We start from the raw sequence: 13,568 nt of genomic DNA, 5'->3' as shown, positions 1-13,568 counted from the left end.
AGCGCTGCTAAACGTCCTACAGTACTCAGGGCAGCCCCACAGCAGAGAGTTATCCTGCCTTGAAGTGCTGGGAATGAGAAGCCCTACTCTAAACTGAAACCCTTCCAATGATAGTATTTCCCTTCATCAGTTCAGTTTATTTCCATAGAAGCCAAAACACAGCCCCAAATAAGCGACTTACTGATAAATTAGTACTTTGTCGAAATAGACTTTGTGAAATTAACTCTTCAGTGAAAATAGTTGTGAGATAAGCCAGTAGAGTGAAGACTTCAGACTAAGGAGTATAAGATGATTCCTGCCCCTTCCGTCTTACCCAGAGTCTAACACACGACCACTTGTCCAGCTTTCAGCACATCATATACACTTGCCTCCTCCTTGCCTTTGGTCACGCTGTTCGCTCCGTTCGGGCTGAGCCCCACTCCCCACCTAGACAGTCCTACTCATGTGTCAGCAGTCAGGCTAAATGTTACTTATACAGTGGAGCTGTCTCCAAACTGAACCCTGCTCTTAGAAACCAGGATTCACTCCCTCCTCTGTGTTTCTGCCACACTTTCACCTATTTCATTTTTCCCACCAAATCATGTTCACTCTGCCCATCTTTCAGCATGGGACCCACAGAGTCAGTCCCCCGTGAATCAGTGAGTTAATTAAGATAATAAAAGTGAGAGGATTTTGAAATATCCAAAACAAGGATTGCTAAATCCAGGTAAGGGGGCCTTTAAAAAATATATAGATACCTACGGCCTACCCGCGAAGGATCCTGAGTCTGAGTGTCTGGGGTGGGGCCGGGAAACCGATTACAGGAAGGAAGTTGTCACCTGGTGCCCAGAGGAGACGGTTTGTGGGACAGGTTGGCACTGGGCACACAGGTCAGAAGCAGAAGCGATGTGCAACTCTCAGGTAGACAAATCAGACCAAACCACAACTGTGCTGAGAAGGAGCCAGGCCCAGACTCAGACCGGAAACTGGGGGCAGGAGGGACTGTGTCCAACAAGAAAGAGAAGCTTGGATCCAAAGAGGCAGACGGTCTGTAAGGAGGGGGATTAGAAGAGCAGATAAAGTCTTGCCAGGGAATCTGGAAGGAGAAAAGCGGTGTCAGTGCCCAAGCAGATAGGGCGAGGATGACTCCGGGAGTTCCTGGATGTGAATCAGAAAGGGGGAGGAGGCGTTGGTTGGTGTGATTTTAAGGTTATTGCGTTAGGCTGAGGTTTGGTTTAATGAGAACCACTGTTGCCTGAGACCAGAGCAGTTGCATGAGCCTTGGTGAGGGGCAGAGGGGATGGGGGGAAGGACGGCCTTGGGTTTCCTGTCCCCAGACCCCAGGGCTTTCCTGGAACACTGTGCTTCTCTGGACTGTGAGGGATGAGCCTTAGCTGGGAGACCGGTCTTTTCTGTGGTCAGAAATCAGGGCTAAGTGCAGCCCTGCGGGGCTACAGCCCCCTCCTGCTGTCCTACCCCTCTCTAAACCTGTGCCACACAACCCAGGATATGCCGCTATGAGCCTACCCTGAAATGGTTAACTTCTTTATTTTATATACAGGCTCGTGTTTGGATAATGAGTGATCGTAGGCTTAAGAACTAAAAGGTTGCTTAAAGACTTTCTGTATCAAATTCTTCAATATGCAGATGAGAAAACTGAAGCCCAGAAAAACAGTGAGTCATCCAAGGTTACCCCAGCAAATTACCGTCAGAGTTGAATTTAGAAACTGAGCCTCCTAATTTATTGGTCAGGGGCCCTGCCCCTGTTATGCCACACCATCTCCAAATTAGGAAAAGGGAATGGTTTTGGGTATCTGGAACTCTATCCATCGTGGAAAATAAGAACAGGCAAGAAGTGGGTGTATTCACACCTGTGCTTATGTATATGTGCAGCTGTATATGCATTGCATGTATATACATGTGTATGTGTGTATACATCCCTGTATGTGCGTGTATGTTATTCCATTCTACCCGTTATGTCCCATTTAATGGCTGCAGTCAGGATCCTGGCTGGCTATCAGATAGGTAGACTAGTTGTTCTAAGCCACTCATGAGTAAGTCTCTTCCATTTTGTGGTCACAGTCTGCATTAAGGGTCTCCCTCAAAAGCTGGTAATAATAAAAATGCCTGGCATTTCAAGTTCCTTCTGAAAAGTTCAAAGCAATTGTTTTTGTTTCAGTCTGTGTCCAGCTTTGCGCTGGGCACTTAAATAGTCAGTGTCATCAGCTCACAAACACACTGTTGGCTGCCATTGTTTTCTGCATTTAATATACAAGGATATCAAGGTTTAATAACTTGTTTCATTGTGACATTTCAGTAAATGATAAAGTTGGATCCTAGGTCCAAGTTTTTTTTACTCCAGAGCCTATGAGCTTTTTCCTGCTTGCCCTTCTAGTATATTTATGTATGTCTAGATATGTCTATGCATTTACTTACCTTAGCCTATAATTACACAAACTTATGTCTGTATCTAAAATGGAAGGTAGAGCTTCTATTAAACATTCTTCCAGGTAGGTATGTTTCTAGATCCAATTTTTTTTTTTTTTTTTTTTGCAGTACACGGGCCTCTCACTGTTGTGGCCTCTCCCGTTGCGGAGCACAGGCTCCGGACGCACAGGCTCAGCAGCCATGGCTCACGCGCCTAGCCGCTCCGCGGCATGTGGGATCCTCCCAGACCAGGGCACAAACCCGTGTCCCCTGCATCGGCAGGCGGACTCTCAACCACTGTGCCACCAGGGAAGCCCTCTAGATCCATTTTATGGATGAGAGAGTTGAGGCCCAGATTGGGGAAGGGACTTAATAAAATATACTTCAAACAGCACACATGTTTGGGGCTCTCCCAGCCATGGGGAATAAGACCAGGCTCATTAGACCAGGCTGGCTATTTTTTGACTGTGGTGGAGAGATCAGTAATACTAAAGTTGATAATAATTTTGTTGATTATTTTTGTTGATTAATGTTGAAATGAATGTTGATATTAAACTTATCTGTGTAGTGACTTGCCACTTTCAAACCATCATCCTGGTATTTTTGCTTCCATTAATGGTTGAGCAAATGGACACTCCAGTAGGTGAAGGGATTTGCTTAAGGATACAGGATGAGGAAGGATTGGATCCAAGACTGTAATGCTGATCTGTCTCTCCCCGTCATTTCACATTTACTTTGGTGAAGACATTTCATCAAACAGTGGAACAAGTGCTTCCTTCTAAACAGAGCAGAGTGTGTTGACTCAGTGTGAGTTCCTGTGCCCAGAGTGCCTGATTTCAAGCAAATCTCTGACCAAACTCATCAGCTTCAGAACCTTATCTGGTATCCAGAGGGAATTTGTAACCAGAAGGTTCTACTTATTCACTCATGTATTAATATGTGACTGAAAAGATGAGCTGCTGTTTTCCTTTGCTGAGCTTGGGAACAAAAACAAAAACACAAAGAATAACCCAGCCCCAGGTTCTGATACTGCCAACCACCTGTTAGGAGGACTTCCCACCCCAAGTTCAAAAGGTAGAAGACTGCTGGAAAAGTGTTTGTTTGGGGACCCAAAGTCTAAGATTGCACTTGCGTCACTGGCTGTGAGAGTAGGCTTACCCCAAAGGTCCACTGTTTTTCATGGCACAGAAACTCAGCACATGGTGCTTCACATCCATGTAATAACCCTGAGCGCTAATGTTTACTCTGGGGCTTGCACATCCGCAGCTGTTGGTGGGAAAATGCACATCTCCAGTCATCGCCCCTCCGCGGCAGCCTCACATCTGAACTGCTGTCTGCTTCCTTATCATCTCCCCACGGGCCTGGGTAATTTCCTTGTTTTCAATTTTCTCTTAACTAAGCATTCGTATGAGTCATTATAAAGGGTGAAGAGAAAAAAAGATTGTTTTTTCCCTACACTGGGGATCTTGAGGATTGCCTCCTGGCATCCTGCAGCCAGTATAGATGTCTAGAGAAACTAAGAAAGAAAAATCATGCTGTGTGCTATGATGTAGGAATGTGACTTCTAACGACAGTGAAAATGAAAAATCTTGAGGTAACACAACGGTAATTAAGAACACATAACTGATTCAAATCCTGATTCCACTTCCTGTCCATGTGACCTTGGGAAGTCACTTGACACTTCTTGCCTCAGTTTTTTCCATCTGTGAAATGGGAATAATAATCGCACCCACCTCATAGAGTTGTTTGAAGAATAAATAAGCTAATATCTGTAAAGCACTTAGGACAGTGTCTGGTAGTGCTATGTGTATTTAGGTATGACTAATTGGATCTCAGCAGATTTACATTATGAATGATAGCAGTGAGCAAGAGAAATTCAAAGATTCATTCCTTTATTTACCAAATATGTGATAGCTTCCTTTTACGTGCCAGGCATTGTTGTACGGGTGTTGGATGTAGTAGTAAATAGAGACAAGTTCCTACTCTGTACAGCTTCTATCTTGCTGCGGGTGTTCGTAACCTTACATATAAACATATATGTGCATATTTTTATATGTGCTGTATGCATGCATGCGTGTGTATGCACACACATGCACATGTATGGGCGTGTTTGTGCCCGTGCTTATGTGTGTCCACGTGTGTGCATTTGTTATACACTTCTGTATGACCATCCATGTATATATACATGTGTGTGTCTGTGTATATGTGTGCACAAATGTGCCTGTATCTGCATGCTCATAAATGTGTATGTATGTCTGAATGCTTGTGTGTATCCGTATATGTGTGTGTGCCAGTATACACACACACACATATACATACACACTTGGGTATATGTGTTTATGCATGTGTGGGTATATGTGTGTATATATGTACGTGTATAGGCATGCATGTGTGTTTATCAGGTACTGCTAAGTGTTATGAGGGACAGGTCTGTGTAAAGCAATGGAGAGTGCCAGGAGTTGCTGCCAGTACAGAGAGTTCTGGAAAGTTTAATCCAGAGTGGTGACATTTGAGGAAGCAGACCTCAGTGAAGTGAGGGAACATTTTATGGTTTAAGAAGCAAGGTAGCAATTAACTCAATCAGCAGATATGTGTTAGGCCCATACTTGTATGGGCCTCAGATGCCATACAGGGCACTGGGGCTACCAGAGATGACCCAATCCTCTCTCTAGAGGAGCTTAGCAGCTGGTGGAGAAGGCAGACTTGTCATCAGAAAAATCTCATTGTAACCTGCATGCTGCTTTTCCCGGATGAGAAGGAAGTGTCACAAGAGGGCAGGTAATGGATCAACTAGCTCTGCCAGGACAAGTGAGAGAAGCATCACCTAGGAGGTGGAAACGGGATAAGCATTTCAAGAGGCAGGAACAGAATGTGAAAAACTTCGGAGTGTGGAACGGCCTGACTTCATCAAGGAGCATTTCAGTATGGGAAGCTTGCTGTTCACGTGTGAGGGGAACAGTGAGAGATGGCCGGGAAATCAGAGCCGGTACTGTGGTGTGGGCTCTGAGCTCCCAGCTTTGCCACTGGTTATTAACAAGTTACTTAGCTGCTCAGTGCCTCAGAGTTCTCCTCTATAAATGGTAATGACAGCAGCACCTCGTCCGGTGGTTGCATTTTATAGACGCCTTCTCCTGACATATGGTGAGCCCTTAAGTGTTAGCTCTTCCAGGTCAGAAGCTCAAATGTAAAAAGCCTAGAATTCCAAGTTAAGGAGGTTGGATGCTAAAATTAAGTTGGATCAACCCTATCTATTCAAATAGCTTCCTCAGCACTGATTGTCATGTGAAAACTATGTCAAGTGTTCTACATGAAGCATTTGCCTTTGGGAGTGCAGCTCTGATTTGTAATACCAATGGGTGATAGTGCAAAGGAACAGTTAGAGCAGTAAAAAAAAAAAAAAAAAATGCCAGCTCATTTTAAGCTTAGAACAAAACTGTTCACTTCAATGGAATGAAGCAGATGTTTATTTTCCCAGGCCCTGGGAATTCAGAAATAACCCACTTGCTGCCAGGGCTTTGCCCTCTACCTTTGCAATGTCACTTACTCAGCCTGCAGAAGCATAGCTGGAAGGGAAAGTGCATTTCCCCACCTCTCACTTCTGTATCTCAGCATCCTTTTTACTCATCCATCAGGCCTGAGGGTGAGCACTGCTACTTTTCACTGTCTCCTACCCACTCTGATCTTGGCCACTGTCTTTGTGAGAGGAGATTTTTCTCTGGTCCTGTCATCTCTCTTCAAATCCAAACACAGAATGTACAAAGTCTGCCCATGCTCACTGTAGTCTGAGCTGCTGAATATTCTTCCAGAGCCCTTTAGGATTTCTGTGCCCATACTTCTTTTTCTTTTTTTTTTTTTTTAACATCTTTATTGTAGTATAATTGCTTTACAGTGGTGTGTTAGTTTCTGCTTTATAACAAAGTAAATCAGTTATACATATACATATGTTCCCATATCTCTTCCCTCTTGCATCTCCCTCCCTCCTACCCTCCCTATCCCACCCCTCCAGGCGGTCGGTCACAAAGCACCGAGCTGATCTCCCTGTGCTATGCGGCTGCTTCCCACTAGCTATCTACCTTACGTTTGGTAGTGTATATATGTCCATGCCACTCTCTCACTTTGTCACAGCTTACCCTTCCCCCTCCCCATATCCTCAAGTCCATGCTATAGTAGGTCTGTGTTGTGTCTTTATTCCCGTCTTGCCCCTAGTTTCTTCATGTCATTTTTTTTTCTTAGATTCCATATATATGTGTTAGCATACGGTATTTGTTTTTCTCTTTCTGACTTACTTCACTCTGTATGACAGACTCTAGGTCCATCCACCTCACTACAAATAACTCAATTCTGTTTCTTTTTATGGCTGAGTAGTATTCCATTGTATATATGTACCACATCTACTTTATCCATTCATCTGTTGATGGACACTTAGGTTGCTTCCATGTCCTGGCTATTGTAAATAGAGCTGCAATGAACATTTTGGTACATGACTCTTTTTGAATGATGGTTTTCTCAGGGTATATGCCCAGTAGTGGGATTGCTGAGTCGTATGGTAGTTCTATTTGTAGTTTTTTAAGGAACTTCCATACTGTTCTCCATAGTGGCTGTATCAATTTACATTCCCACCATCAGTGCAAGAGGGTTCCCTTTTCTCTACACCCTCTCCAGCATTTACTGTTTCTAGATTTGTTGATGATGGCCATTCTGACTGCTGTGAGATGATATCTCATTGTAGTTTTGATTTGCATTTCTCTAATGATTAATGATGTTGAGCATTGTTTCATGTGTTTGTTGGCAGTCTGTATATCTTCTTTGGAGAAATGTCTATTTAGGTCTTCTGCCCATTTTTGGATTGGGTTGTTTGTTTTTTTGTTATTAAGCTACATGAGCTGCTTATAAATTTTGGAGATTAATCCTTTGTCAGTTGCTTCATTTGCAAATATTTTCTCCCATTCTGAGGGTTGTCTTTTGGTCTTGTTTATGGTTTCCTTTGCTATGCAAAAGCTTTGAAGTTTCATTAGGTCCCATTTGTTTATTTTTGTTTTTATTTCCATTTCTCTAGGAGGTGGGTCAAAAAGGATCTTGCTGTGATTTATGTCATAGAGTGTTCTGCCTATGTTTTCCTCTAAGAGTTTGATAGTATCTGGCCTTACATTTAGGTCTTTAATCCATTTTGAGTTTATTTTTGTGTGTGGTGTTAGGGAGTGTTCTAATTTGATTCTTTTACATGTAGCTGTCCAGTTTTCCCAGCACCACTTATTGAAGAGGCTGTCTTTTCTCCACTGTATATTCTTGCCTCCTTTATCAAAGTTAAGGTGACCATATGTGCATGGGTTTATCTCTGTGTGCCCATACTTCTGAATGTTCCATCTTCATTTTGTTGGTGGCAATGACAAATTTTCCCACATAACTTCCTTCTGTTCCCATTTTGGTTAGAAATTACTATTTACTGAACACTGAGAATGGAAAATTGATAGAGGGGCAACGTGAGAAAATACGTTATTTACACTATTTCCAATTACCCATAGTAAATCGAATCATAATACAGATAATCCAAGAAAATGAGTATTTTAATTTGAACATAGTTAGGTTTTTGCTTCGCTTGTTTGTACATCTGATTTCTGTCCTTATTTACGTATTGTAGTGGTTTTCAAATTTGAGTATGCATAGTCAACTAGGGCATTAGTTAAAATGCAGATTATTGGGTCCCTGCACCCACCACTATGACAGATTCACACCAGTAGGTTTGACGGGGGCCTGAACATCTGCCTTGTCTCTGGTGCCCACATGATCCTAATGAACTTCACCACTAATGCCTTAACAGATGTGGGAGGGCTGGTCTAAACTCAAGTTGGTTACAGTCAAAAGTCATCCGTGTGTAATCCAGAAAGAACAAAACTGAGTCCAGGCTAATTGAAAGACTGCATTTAAAAATTTTTTATTTCAAAAGCAGAGCAATAAAGAGCTCTTCCAATCTGGTACACTTACCATGAGCTGAGTGCCACTTAAGCATTTACCTAGACAGCACTTGATATGGGCAACAACTATGGCTGCGTACATTCTCCCCACCCCCATGTAAGGGCCACAGTGAGACTTACCTTGGTTCAGGCATGTGGGTGGGATGGGAGGAGAATCTCGAAGGTCTGTCTGACTCTAGGTCTCCTGTTCTTACCCTCAGATAGCTTCAGCCAAGCCTCTGTTAACTGAATTAGCCATGGACAGTTTGTTTTAAATGTTCAATAAACAGAAAACATGGAGCATCTTTGGATCAAATGCTCAGGTCTAGGGAAAGCTGTTTGTTTTAAAGAGATTGTGTTAGGCTGTTAAGATGTATTGTTACAGTTTCCTGGGCTGAATTTAGCCTAGAGAGTTAAAAGTATGCCAGCCTTGTGACTCACCACTGTGAAAACTGAGGGTGGGTGTGGACTCCGCCACCAGTATCAGTAACATGAGTGAAGACTCTATACACCTTTCATATTCAGGCCTCTCACCACTGAAAGTTGTAAAGAAAAACCCACATAGTTCAGTTCTGCGAAATGCATTAAATATTCTGGAATAATTTGGCTCTTATTCACAAAATGTCTGCTTTACTGTGGTGTAGCCTTATTGCCCAGCCTAATGCGTGTGGGCTAATAATTCTTTCCCCATGTGCATATCTCTAAGTGTAACACATAGACAATAACATTTAGACATTTAAGTAGATGATTATATTACTGTCTCCCCCACTTAGACTGTGAGCTTCCTGTGGGCATTGTATCTGGTCATATTCATCTCTGTAACTTCAGACCCCAGCACTTAACCCAGGAAGTATATGCATGAGTTAATGTTTTTGTCTATAAACAACATGCTGTAGCAAAGTCAATGATATAAAGAAATAGAGATATAACATGAGGACTAAGTTCTATAGGAATTTGAAAAAGGGAGAAGTCTCTTTCAGTAGAAACATTAAGGCAAGGGAACAAAGATACTAATATTCCTTGAGTGACTTCAGCATGGCAGGAATGTGCTGGGTAGGCTCCTTGTATGATCTTCACATCAACCCCAGCCGCTTGTTCAAGGTCACACAACCAGTAATGAGAACCCCAGAACGTCAGCCGCCAGGGTCCTTTGGGGAAGTGGGAGGGGTAACCTGTGAACTGTACCCAAAGTAATGGGTATCTTCTCCACTGGAAGCAATGAGTCTGGTTGGAGAGAATAGCAATAGCATATGTGAAGGCACTGAAATGTGTTCAGAAATGGTAAGCGTTTCAATTTGGCCAAAACCTGTGATATCTATGAGAGGTTCCTGGAAGATGAGGCTGTCAAGGTCAAATAGGTGGGGAGAGAATGGCAGTACCTGAGCACCATGTTTCAAAGTCTTTGCTGCCCTGCTCTTTTCCCCAGGCATTGTCAAGCCTCTGAAGGTGGTTTTAAGCAAGAGACTTATTCCACGCAGGACTTATGTATTTCTATTCACAATAGTTTGGGAAGAGGAAAGTGTGAAGGAGAAGGGGTAGCCTGAAATAGGGTTGAAAGGAAGACAGGGAATTTGACATCTTCTTCTTCCTTCTCCCCCTCCCATTCCCCCTCCTTCTTCTTCTTTCTAAATCCATTGATTAGGCAAGAGTTGTTTAAAATTTTGGATGCTCTTTATATTTCTTCTATCTATTACTAAATTAAATGTATGAAAGTATCTTTTTAAATTTGAAATAAAATTTCTCTCATATTTGGCAGTAAATAGTAAATAACTTTTTAACCTTAAAGTCGTAGAGTAGTTAATCCAGTTTCTAAGCTGGGCTTTCATGAAAACCTATTGTCTTTCACGGAGATATCCACTTGACTTGAGGGGCCATAATCAAAAGAGAAGCCCAAAGAACTGGGCTTGATACTTCTACTGCTTTACACGCTGGACATTTGCTGATTTGAAATCTGCAGCTGAGACTCTGGTAAGGGTAAGTGAAATACCAATTTGGTAATCTCTCCAGGATGGAAAGACAACAACCTGAGTTCAGGGATCATTAAGGATGAAGAGTACTGATAAACACTCTAGGCTTTTAGTTGGGACCATAAGAGTAAACTGAAAAAGACAGACTTTACAAAGGCTGAGGCCCGGCTTTGAATGAGCTCAGCACATGATTAAATTCTGTTAATCTGTCCCTACTTCAGCTAACTGCAAGAAGGAAAATTATATTTTTTCTGGAGGAAGATAACATAATCAGAGGTTCAACTTATAAATAAAATTTTTCATATACAATTTCTCTGTTGAACAATCTAGTTATACAAAGTATAAGAATTTTCATAAAGCAAGGGAAAAACCAAACCCACAGAAGATCCAGATGTTGGAAATATTATACATGGACATTAAAGTATCTTTGAGTAATTTGTTCAAAAACTTATAGGAGAAGATGGAGAATTCAGAGAACTGGGAGGTATAAAAACAACCAAACAGAAATTGTAGAACTGCAAATTCAATAATTGAAATTAAGAACTGAAAAGATGGTATACAGTTAACAGCAGACTCAATATAGCCAAAGGGAGAATTAGTGAACTGGACAATAGGTGGGAAAAATATCCATGCACACTAAAAAATATCTGTGGAAAAATATCCATGTATATCCATGCTACAACACAGTATACAAAGGATAGAAAAATACACAAAATACACAGAGGAGTATGAGAGATGGGCATGGTAAAGGGGTCTAGTAGAGATATAATTGGAATCTTAGAATGAGAGGAGATATATAATAAAGCAGAATCTATATTTGAAAAGATAATTTCCAAAAGTTTTCCAAAACTTGTAAAAGAGCTCAAGTGAATTATTTTAACATTGGAAAAAAACTATGAATGCAATTTCATATTTAAAAAAAGAGGAAAATGATATGACAATTTTAATAGTTGTTTAAAAAAAGGCCTTTCATAAAAAAATTTAAGACCGAGTCATGACTTTAAAAAAATCTTGGTGGGCTTCCCTGGTGGGCGCAGTGGTTAAGAATCCGCCTGCTGGGCTTTCCTGGTGGCGCAGTGGTTGAGAGTCTGCTGCCGATGCAGGGGACACGGGTTCGTGCCCCGGTCCAGGAAGATCCCACATGCCGCGGAGCGGCTAGGCCCGTGAGCCATGGCTGCTGAGCCTGCGCGTCCGGAGCTTGTGCTCCGCAATGGGAGAGGCCACAACAGTGAGAGGCCCACGTACCGCCAAAAACAAAAAAGAATCCGCCTGCCAATGCAGAGGACACAGGTTCAAGCCCTGATCTGGGAAGATCCCACATGCCGTGGAGTAACTAAACACATGCACTACAACTACTGAGCCTGTGCTCTAGAGCCCACGAGCTACAACTACTGAGCATATGTACCACAACTACTGAAGCCCGTGCGCCTAGAGCCCGTGCTCCACAACAAGAGAAGCCACTGCAGTGAGAAGCCCGTGCACCACAACAGAGTAGCCCCCGCTTGCCACAACTAGAGAAAGCCCGCGCTCAGCAGCAGAGACCCAGTGCAGCCAAAATTAAATAAATAAATAAATAAATAAATAAATTTATTAAAAAGATAAAAGAATCTTGGCAAACAAAGAATAGAAAGGAACTTTCTTATTCTGATTAAGGATATATAGAAAACAAAACAAAAAACCTAATTCAAACATTAGACTTAATGGTGAAATAACACTTTCCCATTCTCACCACTTCTATTCCACATTTTATTGTAGGTCCTAGCCAGTGCAGTAAGTCAAGAAAAATATAAAGATTAGAAGAAACAAATAAAACTAACATCATAGGTGACACAATAACACACATATAGAAATTTAAACATTTTATAGATAAAATATTAAAATTTATAGATAATTTAGCAGGGGTGCTATTCAAAAAGTCAAGACAAAAATAAGTTTCATTTTGTAAAGAGGAAACATTTAAAACATTAAAATTTTAAGTAGCATAATTAACAATAATATAAGAAATCTAATACCTAGGAGTAAATTTAATTGCACATGTGAGAGACATCTATGCAGAAAGCTATAAAACATTATTGAGAGAAAATGAAGAAGACACAAATAAATGGAGGGATATATGATGTTCATTGATTGGAAGACTCAATATTACATAAATGTGACAGTTCTCCCTAGTTTGTAGTATAGACTCAATGAGTCCAGTTCAAAATTCTAGCAGATATTTGTGTGAGGGGCTAGAAATTGATGATCAGATTCTGAAACTTTTATGGAAAGAGCCAATCATAAACAAGACAACCTTGGAGAAGAGCAGAGTTGGGAGGACTTAATACTAACAGATATAAAAAAAAACTTGTTATAGAGTAATTAAGGCTGGTATTAGGGCAAGGTAGACAAACTAGAGGAAAAGAGATGAAGGAATCTAGAAACAGATTCACAGTCAATTTATGACAAAGGTAGTACTGCAGAGCTGTGAGGTATGTTAACTGGATATCAATATGGGAAAGATTGAATGTTGCCCCTTGCCTTACACCATACAGTAGAGTTTATATACAATTTATAGATAACAGAATATTATTCAGTCATTAAAAAGAATGACATCTTGGCATTTGTGACACATAGATGGACCTCAAGAACATTGTGTTAAGTGAAATAAGTGAGACAGCAAAGGGCAAATACTGGATGACTGTATGAGCTCTCTTACATGTGGAATCTAAAAACAAGCAAACAAAGAAATCCCAAGGTCATAAGCACAGGGGACAGGTTGGTGGTTGCTGGAGAAATGGTGGAGGGGGTAAGAAGGTACAAATGAAAACTGAGAAGTGAGGGGTGGACACCAAACCTTCCCAGCTAAGTCCTGATACTTGACAATGGTTCAGTACTTCAGTGAACTGTGAAAATGACTTTGAACCCTTGAATCGTTTGCAGTTTTTACATGTTCCTCCCTCTGCCAGGGTAAGAGCAAAAGCAAAAATTTACTCGTTTTCTGTTGGCTTTTTTTCCCACTAGAGGTTGTCTTTTCTTCCCGCTATTATAGTTTAAGTTTTATCCTGACAAATTCCAGGACACTAGTCAAATTCTTTTTCTTTTTTAATGAAATGTGGTTGCATTACTTGATTGATAATAGCCCAAATGGACTCAGGCCACACAGCGCCATAGAAAGAGGATGGTATGAAGACGGAAAGAACACCTGTGGACCTGCCAGAATTTCGTCTGTAGGTTGGCACGTAGATGGCAGGATGTGGGGAGGATG

At 41.4% G+C, this 13,568-nt stretch overlaps 1 protein-coding gene across 5 annotated transcripts in view; it reads left to right on the top strand.

Annotated features, from left to right (window-relative positions):
• FGGY (FGGY carbohydrate kinase domain containing) overlaps positions 1-13,568 on the top strand; it is a 421,541-nt gene that overhangs the window by 219,569 nt on the left and 188,404 nt on the right. Inside the window, exon 1 of one of the 5 annotated variants that reach the window (XM_082669268.1) lies at positions 932-1,026. The exons of 3 other annotated variants lie outside the window; for them this stretch is intronic. Coding sequence is in view for 1 of the 2 variants with exons in the window: in XM_082669263.1 (XP_082525389.1) it covers positions 3,687-3,771 (85 nt within the window). In the remaining variant the exon portion in view is untranslated. Of the gene's footprint in view, positions 1-931; positions 1,027-3,676; positions 3,772-13,568 lie in introns of those variants that run through there. One more of the 5 variants, XM_082669263.1, reaches the window with a different exon arrangement.

Source organism: Grampus griseus (genome assembly GCF_964374135.1).
Source record: "Grampus griseus genome assembly, chromosome: 1".
Taxonomy (NCBI): Eukaryota; Metazoa; Chordata; class Mammalia; order Artiodactyla; family Delphinidae; genus Grampus; species Grampus griseus.
Note: the sequence above shows the minus strand (reverse complement) of the source record. Positions and strands in the feature narration are given on the sequence as shown.